Source organism: Perca fluviatilis, chromosome 18, assembly GCF_010015445.1.
Source record: "Perca fluviatilis chromosome 18, GENO_Pfluv_1.0, whole genome shotgun sequence".
NCBI classification, from domain to species: domain Eukaryota; kingdom Metazoa; phylum Chordata; class Actinopteri; order Perciformes; family Percidae; genus Perca; species Perca fluviatilis.
This window is the reverse complement of record NC_053129.1, coordinates 13,413,277-13,432,776: the sequence shown is the minus strand read 5'-3', so window position 1 is coordinate 13,432,776 and position 19,500 is coordinate 13,413,277. Positions and strand designations below refer to the sequence as shown.

The window sequence follows — 19,500 nt, the reverse complement described above, 5'->3', positions numbered from 1 at the left end:
GCTGCTTCCACTCTCACACTCCTGGACTCAGTTTATCACTCGGCCCTCAGATTCATTAAAGGAGACCCCTATCGCACTCACCACTGTACTCTGTATGACAAAGTTGGTTGGAAAAACATTTGTATCTTTTTTTTTTTTCTTTATCCATACATCTCTCATTGGACTGTCACCACCATATATAGCATCTATGCTGAACTGGATCACAGGACCTTACCAAATTCGCTTAACAATTTGCCTTATGCATCATGTGCCACAGGTTAACTCTGATTATTGATTTGGTAAATCTGCTTTTAGTTTCTATGCACCAATGGAACCACCTTCAACATTCACTGACGCTGGACACTCTTAGTGTTACTCTTACTATAAGAATATTATTTCAGATCATTTCACTTCTGTGTGCAATTGTTTTCATTGAGTATTATTTATTTGTTTTGTGCTTTATATTTTCTGTGTCTTGTATCTCGGCATCATTAATGATCATAAATCATAAATGAGGGAGACCTCAATGATTTCTGAGATTTTAAATAAAGGTTATAATAATAAAAATAATAACAATATGAAGCTACTAGCAGCAGTTTAGTTAGTTTAGCTTAGCACAAAGACTGGAAACAGAAGGAAACAGCTAGCCTGGCTCCATCCAAAGGTAAAAACAAAACCTGCCTACCAGCCGGGAGCTTGCTAATTAACACATTTGGTTTGGGAAGTGTAAAAAAGACACTCTCTCACCTTTTGATGAGTTTTCATGCATTCCACGACATTTCTCGGCAAAACGCCCTGTGTAGCAGCAACAGCTGGGCAGGTTATGCATTGACCTCAGGATAGTCTCACATTGCCAGACCTACATACCATACCCCGCATCTGCATGTGTTGAACGGCCAATAGGATCACTCTCTCTGTCTGAAATGACCTGTGATTGGCCTAAATCTAGATTTTCTAAAGCCTTAAAACAGAGCCAAGAGGAGATGCAAAACTGAAGTTTGCTCCAAGACCAGAGAGAGATTATTATGGAATTTTCGCTTGCCATATACCACAGCTTTAATAAGAACATTTAGCACATGTACAATAAATGTTATTCCTGAACTGAAAGTATTCCCCACTCCCCGGAAAAATAACTGATTTGGTGTTACAAAATTATCAAAAAGTTATGTAGTTATTCGTTATTGTTTTTTTTTTTTTAAACTTAAGTGTTTATCACAGATTAAACCTGAAACATTAAACATCTCAAAATAAGATTTTTGTCAAATTCTGCTGTACAACTTTTGGTTTGTAATGTGTTAAAATACTGTACATGATTTTCTTTAATCCTATGTGGCTGCCACTTGTTGATTTCGCTTCTATCACATCTGGCTGTTACTCAACAGGGAGTAGGACTTAATTTCTGGGCTACAAGGGCTTAGGGTTTAGCCACGTGTAAACCTATAATTAACTCTAATCAATAGCTCAGTTGGCTGACCTTTCACAGCATTTAACATATTGTGCAAACACGCTCTCTCATTAATCGTAGCCACACACATAAGAGGCCAGCATTACCCTACCAGGTGTTTTCTATCCTGAAAACATTTGTGCGATAACACATTATGAGATTACACATTTTTTTCCCCTCTTTTAATAGCACAAAAGTCTGTCTTCTTATATCCCAAAAAAACCCTTTCAACCCAAAATCACTGTCTTTCACTCCTCGATCTCCTGCAAAATAGACAGTGCTTGTACTCTGGACGTGACGTCAGCACTGACCATATACATTTTGTTGTCATTGATGTTGTTGGAGACGTGGCATGGGTTAGAGCTGAGGCAAAACCAGCGCAGCTGCTTGACCTCCCTTTTGAAGCCCGGGCTGAAGATGTAGTAGATGAGAGGATTGTATGCAGTGGAGCTCTTTGCAAACATGCACGGCAGGAGGCTGACTTGAGGTGGGATGGTGCGACTGTCACTGAAAAGAGACCATATGCTGACTATTCCATAGGGCGCCCAGCAAACTATGAAGCCTAAGCTGACAAGCACAGCGATCTGCAACAGAACAGGAGGATAGAGTCAGTAAAAAGAGATGTGAAAATAAAAACCTGTCTTGACCTACCAATGTGGAACTGGCAATATGTACGCTACAGGTGTGTGTGTGTGCCAAGTAAAATTTGAAAACCATGTCCATATTCTGGACATAACCGTAAACAAACTCTTGGTGAGTTTAAAGGCGATTCATTCTGCTTAAAGCTATTTATGCATACACAGTCATGTGCAGCACATATAAACATGTTTTCCCTGTGTTCTCATCCTGAAATCTGTTTTATCTTTTTTGTTTTTATTTATTTATTTGTTTGTTTAGTTTGGGATGTACTGCAAATTAGTTTCGATAGATAGACACCCTTACATCTGTTACCATTCTTATGAAACCATGTTTACCTGTATTGTCCTTGTTAATTATACAATCCAAACAATAATTAAATTATCTATCCAACATTTGACAGAATGTCTGCAGGTCTCTGGGCTACATAAAAAGAGTAACCAGTCTGTTTTATATGCGGTACCTGTACTGCTGTATAGCAACTGATTTTCAATGTAGAATAGTTAGCTCACGCATTTGCAATACTGAACAAGATGCAGTAGGCTAGATGGAGCCGGTTACCTCCAGGATCTGTGCTAAGCTAGGCTAGCGGTGGGGGCGTCAGACAGAGTTACGACACGCACGGAGATGAGAAGGGTATGTATGGACTTATCTAACTCTGGGGGATACGGTGAATAAGCTGAAGTCCCAATAAGTCAGCGTGTTCCTTTAAGCTCTGCTATTATCTCAGCTCATAGCTGACAGTCCCTCAGCCAGCCCATCAGCTGATGGCTCAGCTGATTCCCTCCTAAGAACCAAGCCATACCGCCAAATACAAATTGCAGAATGCATCTTATTGAGAAAGTGGTTCTGACTGAACTCTAACATTAGAGCTGTCTCATCAGTAAGAGTAACTCACCATTAACAACCTTCGTTGGAGCTTGACAATTTTGGGGACTCGGTTGCTGTTCATTGACTTTTTGTAGGCCCAATAGAGCTTGATGGCGATGCCAAAGTAACAGCAGATAATGATGACACAAGGCATGATTAGGTTGAAGGAGAACATGGAGACGACCATAGAGAAGCCCTCATGTTTCATTTGTCCCCAGGCAAGAGAGCAGGACAGGCCAAAGGGCTCCGGGCCGTACCATCCCCAGCCCAGAATGGGGAACAGAGCCCAGATCAGAGCGTACAGCCAGGTCCACATGCACAGCATCTTCACGGTCTTCAAGCTGATTTTCTCATCTGCAGAGAAAAGAAGAAAGTCTGGTTGTTTTCTTGTTTCTTTTGTTGTTTACCACGCTGTACAGTTTAGATAGGTGGTGCTTTATTATAGCACGATGTGAAGCAGATTACAATTTATGCAAAAGAGAGGCTATATTCCTAAATTTTCCTAAATTACAGTACGCCCAAATACTGTAATAGAGATAAAAACATATTGCAGATATAAGACCTGACTAGACTGAGCTGACTGACTGTTGAGCCCTATAGAAAACTGTGCACACTGACAGGAGGTCCAGAAGGCACTTTAAATTCACAGAAACGGGCAATTAAATTTCATATTCAAAAGGATTTGACTTTTTTAAATTTTTTTATTCATGATAATAAATCATGAACTTCAGAACTTGAGGGGGGGATTTTGTCCCCTCCGAGGATACAAATAATTCAGCAGAGGCAAGGATATATAGACCAGAAAGGGGGAAATCCCACGCATACCCCCATCAATCATTTGATTGATTAATACCTGTAAATATAAGGCGATAGCCAGCACCTGGCTAACTAAGCTCAGCACCACCACCTCTAAAGCTCACTAATCAACACGTCATATAATTCAATTCATACAAAAAGTGCAACATATTTCCCATTTCCAGCTTACTAGCAGCTGGCCATAGCCGTATATTCGCTGGACAGATATGAGAATTGGGAATTGGTTTTAATTAACTACTACTGAAACTAAACAACTGCTGTAGGTCCCTAACGGGCTGCTCAGTTTTCTCAGTAAAACAGTGTTAAAAGAAACTAGAAATGCAATGTATTCATTTTTTGTTGAACTCCTTCGCCACCGGATGAATCACCCCGAGAATAATGATGCCATTGTCTCCTGGAGCATAGAACATGAAGTTCACAGGGGTTAAAAGTTGCTGCATAAAATGTGCATTGTGATTATGTTCTCCAAATGATAAGTCTGAAAATACCAGGTAGTAATCTTATCAGGCTTTTCGAGCCCTGAGTTACTCACTGGGTGACGTCATATTGATGGACACAACGAAGCGCACTATGGCCAATATAGTCAGGTTCATGATGCTGGCGACGCCGAAGAAGAACCCTGCCAGGCCGTAATATAAACAGGTAGCATCTCCCCCGAGCCAGTGGTGGCTCCAGGCAGAGGCCGCAGCCAGGGGGTACATGGTAACAGCTGCTCCCAGGTCTGTCACTGCCAGATTCACGTTTAGCAGCTCCGGCGGTTTCATCCTCGATGACCTTTTGGCTGCCACGACGAGGACCAGCACGTTTCCCACGATGGAGAGAACAGCTGAGACAGACCGGATGAGGAGGAGACAGAGAGAAAAGATTCAGGTTGGTGTTATCAGATCCCTGTTGTTCTGTTTTGGCTAATGCTGTCCCGAATGGCGAAAACTTATTACCAGCGGAGTTATAACATCGTTATTTTTTCTTTCATGGGACAGGCTAATGACATGCATGAATGACCAGGTGTGCAACTTGTTTAGCACTGCTCACCTTGATTGATTGAATCCACACACAAAAACAGGATGAATTCCTTCTGGACCAGCAGAAACACAGAATGAAAACACATTGATCAAACATTATGATGAAGTGTGTAAAAAAGGGTACAGAGCGGTCATGTGTGTAATGTACGTAAGGGTGAGGGAAAGTACAACAAACACAGAATGGAGGTTGCCTGGGGGCCAATAACAGTCATTTTCTAGTGTAGAGGAGATGGACACGTTTTTCTAAAGACCCACAACTCCACCTACTAGCAGCCTGCAAAAGAGAGGCCCAATGATAAGCCAATTAACTGCAAAATATAGTTATACCTTAGGAATAGGGAGAGAAAATATATCTCACTGTGAGCACAACATCAGAATCAGAATCAGAAATACTTAAATAATCCCAGGGGGAAATTATGTTCGTTACCACTCCAGGTATACAAACAAACTAATCTAAGGAAAGTACCTATTTTCGATCTCATTTCCAGAACAAGGACACTCGCCTCAGTGTGGAAGACAGCACATAGTGAATTGAATGCCCCTGTTATAGCTTTAAAAATGTATAGATACTTTCACCTCAGCACACATGGCCATAAGTAATGTATACAGCACAGCCCTGGGGACTTACGGTACAGTACACCTCCTTTTGGGATGACTGAACATCTGCTACTGCATTAGCTTTCTCTGCTTATTCTCAGATTTTCCGAGCTGTTACGAACAGCCCGGTCTCATGGCGGTTGGTGATATGGTCACGTTATTGAATCTATTGAGTCGTGGACAGGACACGATAATGTTGTTTCTTGATCACAGAACGATGACGGTAGCGAGTAGTATTGATAAGGTGAAAGTCCGCGCAGGGAGGTTGGTCGGGGTGGTGGATGGGTCAAACAACACAGGACTTTTGTGCCCCTGCGCCTGGGGATCGCGTCCCGCGAGTGGCGGCCCGTCCCGTTGTTGTGGCCGGCGTGTGGTGCCTCATTTCCCCGTTGTTGCGTCCCCCCAGAGCAGGTTCGAAAATCGTGACCTGTACACGTTCAAAATTCGTGACGTGTACACGAAATAAACGTCAAAATCGTGACCTGTAAACAAATCAATGAATCAAAATAACATGACTATTTCACGACGTGGCGTGAGACCGGGTCGGTTATGAAAGCGAACAAACTGAAGTAGTATTCAGACTAAACATGGGAATTTGATAACGGTTTAAACAGTTAAAAGATCCTTTTTTGCTAAACTGGAACAATAACAATAGATTAACAGATATCAAATGAACGGAGTATATGAAACACAAGTGTCAACACATTGAACCTTCACCTACATAGCTTGAGGCTTTTTATCGGTATAGACCATATTAACTAACCGCTCGCTGATAACCATGTTGATGGAAGTGCAGCCAAGCCAATCAATCGCACCCCTTACTGCACAAAACAAAACAAAAATTATGAATGGTGTATGAATGAAGTGATCCTCACTGCTGCGGATTATAAGGAAAGTGGGTCTGCAGCTCAATGAGAAGCACAAGGCTGCAGACCTTAAAAAGCCCATGTTAAATGCAACGATAAAGTAAAAACCAGGTTATGGAATTCAGAATATGTGACTCTCACTTCAAATGAATGCTGCATTAAGCTTCCATAAGCACCAGCCCTAATTGAGTCTAAGAAATCGAATTTTGTACCACTTAGTTTAAGGTTAGCAGAAAAATGGGAGCCCACACACACAGTAGTTATTTAACAAACCTTAACCATTTTTACGTAACAGCTTTAGGCCCTATGGGCAGCCCACACACAGAATCAGAATGCAACAGTGAAAAACATTAACATAACCCAAGCATAATCACGAAGAGTGTAAAGAGGGCAAAGATTGCTTTAGATTGTGTAATGTGCATATGCATGAATGAAAATGTGGGAGTTTTCAGAAGGGGTGTTGAGTTTAAAAAAGTTAAAACAATGCTGATCTTTTATATCAATGTACTTTTATGTTTTGATGTATTCACAATGTACTCTGCAGCTTATTGTGCTAATTAGATCATGCCTGTCACTTAAAGGGGTATTTCACACTGTTCCTTATGGTCTCCTAATGGGATATGTAACATTGGTTGGGCTGAAAATGGCCCAGGTGCTATTTTTTTTTTGCCCTTATGCATCCCTGTGTTTTGGCTCTATTTGGAACAGCTTTTCTTCCAAATATGGTATGCTCATGAATATTTAGATGAGCTGCGCGCTGATTGGTTGAGGAGAATCGCAATACACACACATTAGAGACACGCGCTGATTGGTTGAGCGAATCCAATACACCCACATTAGAGACACACACACACACACACACACACACACACTGCTGCCCTGCGCACAGTGCACACACACAAACACAGACACACACACACCGCTGCACAGCGCACATACACAAACACAGACACACACACACTCACACACCGCTGCACAGCGCACACACACAAACACAGACACACACACACACTAACACACTCACACACGCTGCACAGCGCACACACACAAACACAGGCACACTGTCTGTTACATGCCCAGACATGCCCAGGCGAGAGCCGCAGCGGCTAAAACTGCCGAGACAAAATAAAAAAGTTTCGACACTTTCATTATAACTAATGTTGTTCTAACGTTACTCTTGCGACATAAAAAAACCTCCACCAAAGAATGAACTCACCTTTTTAGCTAGTAAGCGTGGGGAGAGGAGAGTGAACCCCTGCAAGCCTGTCCTCTGCCAGTGCCTCTGCAGCGCTGCGTTAGATCCACAACTCCCTCTCGTCCGATATACTCGTTCTAAACCCTTTTCTCTCGGCCAGTAGGCTATTCCGTTGTACAGTCTGGAACACTGCATTTACGACCATGGTTCATTTTCAATATCCTTGCAAAACCTCCAAACTTTCTTCTTTTCTAAAGTACACAGCGCAGCTCGTGTTGGAGATCCTGACACAGCTCCAGCTCAGTGAGTCTGTGAAGGCGGTGAGGCCGACAGGGAAGGCAGCAAACCCGGCCAGCCGCCGCCTGTCTCGGCAGATTGTGGAGTTTGTGAAGTCCGACACTGACTTACCAAATTTGCAATTAGCCATCAATTTTCATAAAACGGCCCATATTTGAGCTTTACATAGTTTATTTCTCGCATAAAAAAGTCTCAGAAGTGAATTTTGTAATGGAATAGCAGAGATCTGCACGACCTAGATTTAGAAGACTAACTGACCTCAGATCAGTTAGTGGCCTATGTAAATTTGGGGGCGTTACAAAGATAGGAGGTTGAGCCAAATGAGGAGGATTTGGGAGGTTGACGTCAACTTCCAGCTTTGTTCGGATTCGCCCGTTTTCAGAGGCAGTTTCAAATTGTGAGATTTGCAGAGGAAAGGGGTGTCAATGGGATTTTGATGTTCTATGTATGTCCTATTTACCCTCCAAACTGTCGTTATTCAACTATGACAGGGTAAAATCGGTTTTGCATTCTATCACCCCTTTAAAGACTAAAGAAAACACAACATGGGCAACTGCCTAAAACAGTAATTTTATACAGCTAGATAGATAAAAGAGGCAGATGATGATTTCTTGACGATTTCTTCACCCTAATCCTAACAGGGCTCAGTAAGGGTCTTAGATGGTACACTATTATATCTATAAATAAATTTTACTTACTTACTTTACTTACTATTGACTGAAAGGGATTACATGTGAGATGGTGTAAAGTGAAGGGAGCAGTGGGGGAGGGGTGGAGGATGCAGAATGGGGGATTGAAAGGTAAAGATGGACATTATCTACAACCTTCCTTCACTTACTCTTCAGCTTGAAGCTATAGTGAAAACACTAATTACCCTGGGGAGGTCCTTGCTTTTCACACCACACCTTTAATTTTCATTCAGCCTGTTTTTAGCTTTTATCGCAACTCTTGTATGAAATTGATACGTACAGTATACAAGCACAGACTGACACTCAGTGTGACACTTTTTGTGCCTGTGATGGCACTGAAAAAAAACATTTTCAATTCACAGCAACCTTATAATATGCCTCATATTGAATTTCCTTTAATAAATGAGGTAATCATATCAGAAAGACACTCATTGGCAAAGCCCTAACAAAGTGTGAAACAACTGAATGTAATGTACAGTATGCCTCAGTGTTGGGGAAAGTTCACTTTCTACATGAACTAGTTCAAAGTTCAGTTCACAATTTTTAAAATGAACTAGTTCAGTTCATAGTTCATACTTCAAAATGTTGAACTAAGTTCACAGTTCCAAAAATGAACTAGTTCATAGTTCTTTTTTTCCACATGTTGCTGAGAGCTATTATTTATTATTTTATCAGTTTTAACACTGAAACTATGCATCAGATATCATCTTCATATCCAATCAGTTCAACGTGCTGTTTCAGGTTTGCTGTGGATGTGACCGAAGTGCGGATTTTCTTTTTGAAAGGCGGCGGGCAAAGTTTGCACAGAAATGTACGATTTTTCCCATCCTCACCGACCTTTTTTCCGTTTAAATGATCACACGAAGCCTCCATGCTGCTTTTTGTTTTGATGACGCATGCGGCGGTGTGACACTGGTGGCTGGTGTTGCCAGATTGGGTGTTTTTTCCGCTACATGTTAAGGCCTGTTTACAGGGTGTTTTAGCCGGGTTTTTGAGCCTGGAAGGCTCTGTAGAAAGCTGGCGCCCTATTGAACGAAGTTAAACTGAGAGAGCGTGCCGTTCACAGACACCAGCATGAACAAGTTCACAGTAACGTTCATCAGGCAGTAATGCAGTACGTTCAGTTCACGTTCGCCCAAAATATGAACATGTTCATGAACTATCGTTCAATGAACGCGTTCAGGCACGTGTTCAGGCACAACACTGGTATACCTCATACACAGCTGTAAAAGCCAGCAGGCCTTATCTTCTTTCTATCCTTTTTCTATAGTTATTTTTGATTGCATTATTTTGTTCATCTTCCGCCTAACACCTTCTCTCACATACAAATACACGCCACAGCTCAACTATCACCACATTCTATAGCTGTATAGCCTTCCTGCTTTTCCCCCTGCAAGCAAACCATGTCACCAATTAGCTTGTCTTATAACCCTTCTGTCATGATGTGAATTGTCTGCACACTCTGTTCTCCTTATGTTTGTTAAAGTCTCAACCCATGTCTTATGTCATCTTGGATGTTGTCATATTGCCCGAAAAAAGAAAAGAAAAGAAAAGAAAGATCATAAGGAGCACTGATATGTGAGTTCTTTAGCACATGTCTGTGTTAACGTTGTTGAATCCATTGACATTTCCATTTCTTTTAATGTCAAATGCAATACACAGATAGAATCAGCCACATACTCCTTCTGGTGGCTAGCAGAGAAACAAGCAGGGATGAACTGCAGATGTGAAGTGAATGTCAATGTACTCAACCAGGAGGTCTACACCAGCTCCTTTTGGCCATTACAGAAAACATATCCCTTCAGAATGTGGAGGTTTTATCACATGATGCATTTTATTCCGTTGCCCCATTGTGCTTCAGCTGTCTGTGTGTTGTTTCGCCAATTTACATAGTGTGTCTGTCCTAAGCTTCTTTCATCCATCTTTCATTTCGCTCTGTAAATCTACCTATCTGCCTTTGGTTGTTCAGTAGATATACTGCCTTATAATAAAGACAGTTGTCATGTGTGGAATAGCAGGAGGATGGCTGCAGTTTTTGTCATCCAACAGATTACCTATTATTATTATTATTACTACTATGATTACTAATGCTGGATCTGAAGTGGCTGTGTGAGATGACATGAGTGCAATCCTGTTGAGCGAGGATGTGAGCAGTTGCGAGCTGCAGGAATCTTACTGAAGGTGAGAGCTATGTTTTCACATAAATAAAAGAAATCATTGTGATACACATACACACAGTATTACGGTGAAAATATCAGTAAGATAATACTTTCCACTGGATTAAATGCTCACAAATGCTATTTATAGCCCACATGAAGGGTCTTAATGTATATTTGAATTCCTTTGATTAACTCCATTATAACACTGTACATAGATACTGTTATATGTTATATGAAAGGTTATGTGTGCTATGGGGTTGAAAGCTGCCCTCTTACACATGGACTCATTTGTTTTTGTCACTTTGGAGGACATTAATTTATACTTATTCTCTATACTCTAACCTTTAATCATGAGCACTTCATGCCTAACCCTTATCCTAATTGAAGACGAAGTCTTCAAATTGAATGGCTAACATTGTGGGGACCCTACTGTGTGCTTCTGTCCCCACAGCGTGATTAGCCTACTATGATTTATTAATGGAGATGTAAGCAACATGATGGCCCTCGTGTCTCATTTAAAAACACTTTTCAAACATGTCTAACTGAGTATCGTAAGTTTTATATGACGAAGAAAACGCTAGAAGATAAGAGACAACAGAGACTTTAGCCAGGTCTAAACGAGACGTCTAACCATCAACCTTAACGTGCGTAAAGAATGAATTATGGAAAAGTACAATTTAGTACTTTTTGATTCTCTTTACGAATCTCCATATCCTGGGGAAGAAACTCATCCAGTATAACTGACTTTTTCACCTACACATAAGCAGAGATTTTAGAGCGCTATCTTGTCAGATTATTCACTCAAGTTTACGCGCGGCTTGTAACTTACCTACAACCAGCATGTAACAGCCTGTGCAGATGTCCAGCGCGGGAGATAACTTGGAGGAGTAGATATCCATCGGATCTGCCATCAGTAACAGACAAGAAGGATAGCAGAGAAGAAGTGATCTGTCTTCATAGGATGGAGAAGGTCAAAATGTGCCGCTGTTGATGCGTCCTGGCGTCAGATCCATCTGTCCTCGAGTAGGTAGTAGGCAGAGACGCGGAGGCGCGGGTGCATGCGTGTGTGTGTGTGTGTCTGCTTAGAAATATAGGAAATATTGGATAGGATAGAACAACACAATGTTATTCTGCTAAATGAAATACATCACCTTCATTATTAATTTTACTTGTTTTTATTTGCAACAAATTGTATATCCAAATACACATGTTGGGCTCTTAAGGCAACAATTTGGACAGTCATCATGGAAACATTGATTGGTCAAGTGACCATGGCTGGGAAGATTTTTTTCACAGAACCGTATAAAAAGTGCAATACACTTACAATACACTAGATAAAAAGAAAACAAAGCTGTACACCGTTTTCAGATATTAGGAAACAGAACAGAAATAAAGTGATAGACAATGTATTTCTTACAGCAACAAGTGCTACAGTGAGTTCAATATGTTTCTACTTCTAAGCTCAACAAAGTACACAGTTGCCATACAATGTGTGTTTAAAGTCTATATCCATTAAAGGCAGTGATTGGCAGAACAGGCAGCAGAGTGACAGACTCTGATCCAATGGTAATCAAATCTGTCAGATTGACAGCACTCTAGCCCAATGGATTTGGGGGCGGGTGGGGCTGTAATGGTACCAAGGGCGGGACCCGCCCTTGGTACCATTGGTGTCATTGGGGGACCTCAGTATTTGAAAAATCTTGGTTATGACCCTGTTTGTTGTAATGTTCAATAGGTTTGGCCAGCATTTAATTGTGCAAGATGCGATGCTATGTTCTTCATCTTTCCTTGACAACATATCAACAGGCCTCTTGTATCCAGGTTACGGCCGGTCAGGGCCAGTCCACTATGAAGAGCTTTGGCTGAAATTGCTCTCCTCTTTCCCCCACAGCAGCGCCTCGGGTCAAACAAATTAATAAATGTCACTGTAAATTGAAATCCTAATTATTTACATCGATGGGGACTTCACTTAGCTTTGCAATGAACACGAGCCACAGTTATGACGCAAATTATTAAATAATGATGGTTGTCTTATTGGAAATCCACAGCCTTTTGACTGACACAATCTATCAAAGTAGAGTAACATAAAGAAAGGATGTTTCTGTGGCAAATGTCAAAAAAAAAAACCCTGAAAGGCCTTGTCTTTTCAAGATTGAGAGATTGATTGAGGCTTTCTCTTTGAAGTCTCTACATCATTGTCTAACCTGCCATAAAAAAATCCATTGTTGAGACTCAGTGACCCTCGCGGTCCAGGGTCAGACAATCTGGCAGAAGTGACGCAGGACAGATCTCAAGTCTGATGTTTTACGGCTGCATTGGAGCGGCTGAGTGTAAAAATGGACAGTACGATAATAGCAGGCTTTTAAAATGCCCATATTATGCTCATTTCCGTTTCATAATTGTATTTTGAGGTTGTACCAGAATAGGTTTACATTGTTTAATTTTCAAAAAACACCATATTTTTGTTGTACTGCACATTGCTGCAGATCCTCTTTTCACCCTGTGTGTTGAGCTCTCTGTTTTAGCTACAGAGTGAGGCTTCACACTTCTATCCCGTCTTTGTTGGGAGGCGCACATGCGCAGTAGCTAGGTAAGGATCACATCAGCTAGCTGTTTGTTTCTACAACTTCAGTCAGTACAAGGCAGGATTAGCCGGGAGACTTCTTCTAAACGAGAGCGCACTTCCAACTTTGCGTGTTCGTTCTGCCACCCATCCAACACTGCTGAGCTGCACGCTCTCAATTAAACAAAACAATCTTATTTACAATTTTTCACAAACCACACACACAGCCGAGTCGCTGCCGCGGACTCAAATCCCAACACCACAATTCTATTTCAAAAATATTTACAGTAGGCCTCTGTACAATTTCCTAAGTGTTTTCACACAATTCGACTATACCTATTTAATTGATTTTTCCAATTTCCATACTATGGTCACGAGAAAAAACTGAAATACCTTCCCATGGCGCTTTACGCCTGTCGTCACTCAACGTCAGCTTTACCAGGTCCTATACTTCACAGCTATTAAACTGGCTTAAAAAAGTCTTAATTTCTTCTCCGTGCCCCACAGAGACTTACTCTGTCGCCGCCCTCGCTGTCTTTTTAAATAAATTTTTTCAGAGTCTAACTCGGCCAGCTGTTAGCCTACGGACTTTTTTTCAAATTTAACAGGCGTAACAAGGTCTGCTTTTTCAAGAACTCATAAATTTAAAAATTGTATACAGGTTTTACTAGGTCGCACCGCAAATCCCAGAAAAAGTGATTTTATGGGCACTTTAAAGGTAAAAGGCCTTTCTGTGGCGAGAGAGTCCGAAGCAATTTTCAAAAGATTAGTAAATGTCGGTTTTTGGAGGTTTGAGGTGTTGACTGGAGTGTTTGTTTGTCTGACAAAAAGTGGATATAGCCAGAAAGGAAGGCGTTGATGGATGTGGACCAAACACAATTCTGACGACATCCTGGCCTTTTTCTGGCTAGAGGTGTCATGTAAAGGCATCAGGACCTTCACGTTAAGGTCAAAGCCCACCATAACTTCTGATTTGCTTTTCTTCGAAGTTCAAAAATAACTTTCTCTATCTGTGATAGAATCAACTTCAGGACTGTCCAGGCAACAGTGAACTGTAAACAAAAGTGCTTCTGTTTACAGTCCACAGAAACAAAATAAGACCTGTGTTGAATGCAATTCTTATCTTTAAAAACATCAACAAACTTGCGCTGTTTACATTGTTACCGTCCCCCTTCCTCTCCTTTCTTATTGGGACATTGCAACTTTTTTTGAGTGTTGCTGCCCTACAGTTCAGGGCAGGGTCGAGGATGGAAAATAGACCCTCTGAGTTTTTTTTGTTTTTCTTTTTTTTTTAAAGGACACTTACACTTAAAGGCTCAATACCTCAACTCACATTCTCACTCCCATCTCGTAAAATACGGACTCTTGGTCAGGTGCCTTTCTCCTTGTTATTGATGCTAAAAGTGTCCTTTAGCGTCATATAACGCGCTTTAAAGGTCCCATGACATGGTGCTCTTTGGATGCTTTTATATAGACCTTAGTGGTCCCCTAATACTGTATCTGAAGTCTCTTTTATATAGACCTCAGTGGTCCCCTAATACTGTATCTGAAGTCTCTTTTATATAGACCTTAGTGGTCCCCTAATACTGTATCTGAAGTCTCTTTTATATAGACCTTAGTGGTCCCCTAATACTGTATCTGAAGTCTCTTTTATATAGACCTTAGTGGTCCCCTAATACTGTATCTGAAGTCTCTTTTATATAGAACTTAGTGGTCCCCTAATACTGTATCTGAAGTCTCTTTTATATAGGCCTCAGTGGTCCCCTAATACTGTATCTGAAGTCTCTTTTATATAGACCTCAGTGGTCCCCTAATACTGTATCTAAAGTCTCTTTTATATAGACCTCAGTGGTCCCCTAATACTGTATCTGAAGTCTCTTTTATATAGACCTTAGTGGTCCCCTAATACTGTATCTGAAGTCTCTTTTATATAGACCTTAGTGGTCCCCTAATACTGTATCTGAAGTCTCTTTTATATAGACCTCAGAGGTCCCCTAATACTGTATCTGAAGTCTCTTTTATATAGACCTTAGTGGTCCCCTAATACTGTATCTGAAGTCTCTTTTATATAGACCTTAGTGGTCCCCTAATACTGTATCTGAAGTCTCTTTTATATAGACCTCAGTGGTCCCCTAATACTGTATCTGAAGTCTCTTTTATATAGACCTTAGTGGTCCCATAATACTGTATCTGAAGTCTCTTTTATATAGACCTTAGTGGTCCCCTAATACTGTATCTGAAGTCTCTTTTATATAGACCTTAGTGGTCCCCTAATACTGTATCTGAAGTCTCTTTTATATAGACCTTAGTGGTCCCCTAATACTGTATCTGAAGTCTCTTTTATATAGACCTTAGTGGTCCCCTAATACTGTATCTGAAGTCTCTTTTATATAGACCTCAGTGGTCCCCTAATACTGTATCTGAAGTCTCTTTTATATAGACCTCAGTGGTCCCCTAATACTATATCTGAAGTCTCTTTCCTGAAATTCAGCCTTGGTGCAGAATTACAGCCACTAGAGCCAGTCCCACAATGAGCTTTCCTTAGTATGTGCCATTTCTGTGTCTGTAGCTATTGAGGAGGAGAGAGGGGGGGGCAAGGAGGAGGGTGGGGGTGTGGCCTTGACCAACTGCCACTTTGCTCGTTTGAAAGCCATGATGTCTCTCTTTTTTTCATGGTTGGGCCAACTTCTCTGGGCGGGCAAAGCAGAGAAAGGGGAGGTAACCTTGCTCCTTATGACCTCATAAGGAGAAGATTCCAGATCGGCCCATCTGAGCTTTCATTTTCTCAAAGGCAGAGCAGGACACCCAGGGCTCGGTTTACACCTATCGCCATTTCTAGCCACTGGGGGACCATAGGCAGGCTGGGGGAACGCATATTAATGTTAAAAACACTCATAAAGTTAAATTTTCATGTCATGGGACCTTTAACTAAACGCGCTTGGTCGGGACTATTGCCACCCCTTTTGACGCAGTTAGGTTAAGGAAAAGGTCATGGGTGGGCTTACGCTTCCGTGACACGCGGGAATAACGGGAGGGTTAAAGACACTGTCTCCTGGGTGAAAGTCCTGTGTTTGACTATCCTCCCTCTTACAATTTCCCCCTTACATACTACTCGCTAAACCCCGTGTAACTGCTGCTCTCCCCGGTACGTTCTACAAACACGCTGAAGGGCGCTTTTTTTCGTCACTTCAGACGCTGACAGCCACTGACAGCCACTGTCCAAACGTCCGTATTTTCCGAGTTTGGAGTGAGAACAGGGTTGCACTGTCCTGACAGCTGTTGCCAAGAAGTTAAAGCTGCAATTATTACCATTGTTATATTAGCAATGACTAAAATGCCGATGTTTAATGTTGAAGGTGTTGCTTATGGGGGATGACCACAGGAGAACTGTCTTCCCACTCTCCAGGTTCCCGCAGCTCTATGAAGCCATACAGTGCATTCCTTATCGTCTTATTAGTTTTTATGGACCACAAGTTAACTGTTTTGGGTCGCTCTTGCCGCTTCCACTATGTTGTTTTTGTCAGCAGGCAGCTATTCTATATACTCTGATAAATCAACTGTAATCTAATTGCCAAACAGCTGATAAACAAAACACATCTGATATTGTAAAATTCTTCCAATTTAACAAGTGGAGGCTTATGATGTGCTTTTATGTAAGGTGTAAGTATACTGTATACATATATATATATAACTATTCTCGGGCTAGTTTTGTATGACGACTGTATGTCGGGGAATCAAATTAATCATGTACGTCTGACCTCAACCCCTCCTTTGAAATATCATATCTAAAGGTCATATCTAGCAGTGCAAAATCCTGATTCAAACATGAAATATATATATATATATATTTTACATTTGTGACATCATTTAAGATGAGGAAAAAAGGTCCTTTCATTCTCTACAATACCCCAGCCAATCATAAGCATGAAAGAAGCTTCTCAGCGCAGAGACTAATTATGATCCTCCTCGTCATTGAAAAGAAAGAAATCGGACATAACCACCAGGGAGGTTTTCTTTTCGACCACAGCACATTTCAACATCCAGAGAAGGCAAGGTGGGCACAGAGGTGTTGGGTTTATTCTTTTATTTCTATTCCAGTATTTTTTTCTTTTCAAGTCCATATTATTCAAAAAATCCTTCACATTCCTGCACACACCTTTGATTTGGTCACAGTTAGAAAGAACCGGCTTTGAGGGAATTCATTATTGTTGTGAAAGTGCTTTTTACCCAACAACCAACTGCAAGTCTTGCCTGGCAGTAGTGCTGATTCTCCTCTGAAAGGAGGTGCTAATGATCTTCTCTTCCTTCCCTGTGGGGGAAAAAAGCACTTTGAGAGATCACAAAGACAGTCCATTGACTTTATAATAAGTACCTCCCTCTGATGAACCGCTACCAGATACAATGTGTACAAACACAAACACAGATTGGACCCTGCCCTGCCCGTTAATGGAAACATTTCTATACAGCCATATTGGCAGAGCAATTTAGATTGTTGTGTGAAATAGAACAGCGTAATGATGTGGGTGGTGGAAGTCTATTGATTGGACTGTCAATCAGTTGCCACTTGTTTTAAACCAGATAAACAGACAAAATACAAGACTCTCACAAATAACATGTGATTTTAGAGATCCAATCATTAGGATTTTTAATGATGAGGTGTTGTTTTTGCGTAAAAACTTAATTGTGTTTTTAAATTAATTGAATAAGTAGTTAATAGGTGAGATAATTTACTTCTAGTCTATATCTGCCACCAGAGATAGAAAATGGTTCTTGCCTGCAGGTAATTCACATACAAATAGATGTCTCGGTGAGGCATTTGCTGGGTAATCAATATGAGAACTAATAATAATAATGAAAATAAAAAAGAACAAAAAAAAAAAAAATAAATTTTTTTTTTTTTTTTTTTTAGAAAATTTGCAGAAAAAAAAAAAATTTTTTTTTAAAATTAGAATGTTGGTGCAGTACAGGGGGTCACTTAGCCATCCAGCTTCTAATATATGAATTTTAATTAAAACATTTTTTTTTTTTTATAGACATGGACAAGGCAACAGAAAACGTGTGCCTTCTGAATGCTGGTTGAGATGTATTCGGTACGTGTGTGTTTGTCTGTGTGTGGGTGGGTGGGTGTGTGTGTTTGCAATGAATGTGTTGTGAGATTAGTTTTATATATATATATATATATATATATATGTGTGTTACAATGATGATGCACCTAGAGTGGCTCTACAATTTCATTGTACTTAAAAGCAATGACAGTAAAGGAATTCAATTCAATTCAAATCAATTCCGCTTAAGAATGAATAGCTTTCAAAGCTCTGTGTGCTGATAAAAGCAAAGCATGGAGTGTTTTGAAGCAAAGTCACAAATGCCAGCGGGCATTCATTTGCCTTAGTTCAAGGTGAACCTTGCGTCAACTGTGAAATACCTTTTGTTCATATTTGGAATTATGCGTTTGTCCCCACCACTTCCCTTTTTGCTTCAGTACGTAGCTTCAATCAGAAAATGGAACTCCTTTAGATTAATTAAATGTATGTAGCCTACTGAGCTGAAACGTAAAAATAGAAAAGCAAATTGTAAAGCTACAAACATATCACTAAGAGTAAAACTGCTAATCCAACCCAACCAATTAGGACCAATAAATATCTAAGTTAGGTGATATAAGCTGTGGAACAAAAGCAAGGACTGTAATAAATATATAAATAAATATATTGCCATTTCCTTTAATACAATTATTAAAGAAGTCATATTTTTTAGTGAATGGTGTTAACAGTTTTATGTAAAAAAAACAGTCATGGTTCGGCTCATTTTTGGTACATTAAGGTGGGTGGGTGGGGGATGCACAACTCCCAACAAGTAAAGCAAAGAAGCAAAAAAATTTGCTTGTTGTTTATTATTATTATTATTATTTTTGTTTATATATTATGTATATTTACTTTTGTAAATAACAATCAGTTAACAATTTTCCAGTTTGAAAATTAAATCAGAAAGATCAAATGAATCATCTTTCTATGCCAAGGCAATAAGGCAAGCAATGAATTGTAATAAATATAGGGTATATAGGGTATGACTTTCTGGCTGAAATGTGGACAAGAAGGAATTTCATACAGCAAGCATATGTGTTAAACTATGCAGCACATACACTGAGGATGCTGTGGACATTGGGAAATCTTTGACCAAAGTTCATCAAAGACATAGCACAGTGGATGGAAGGCCAAGAGAAGGTAACAAAATAATATTTTCATCTTCTTTTCTGTCTACCATCGCTTCTGTTTTTGTAAAGAACAAACCTAAAAGATACAATGTTTTAATTTGCGAGCCTAAAAGGTGCTTGTAGATAGATATTGTTACGTTTGGATAGAGCAAGCTA

The 19,500-nt window shown here is 40.4% G+C and overlaps 1 protein-coding gene across 1 annotated transcript; it reads right to left on the bottom strand.

The window, feature by feature from the left end:
* Nucleotides 1-1,005: 1,005 nt before the first annotated feature.
* On the bottom strand, nucleotides 1,006-11,469 carry opn8b (opsin 8, group member b). The gene is made up of 4 exons (XM_039780950.1): nucleotides 11,400-11,469; nucleotides 4,278-4,571; nucleotides 2,958-3,283; nucleotides 1,006-2,007 (listed from the first exon to the last, which is right to left on the bottom strand). The coding sequence occupies exons 1-4, from the start codon at nucleotides 11,467-11,469 to the stop codon at nucleotides 1,672-1,674; spliced, it is 1,026 nt and encodes a 341-aa protein (XP_039636884.1). The 3' UTR covers nucleotides 1,006-1,671.
* Nucleotides 11,470-19,500: the final 8,031 nt, after the last annotated feature.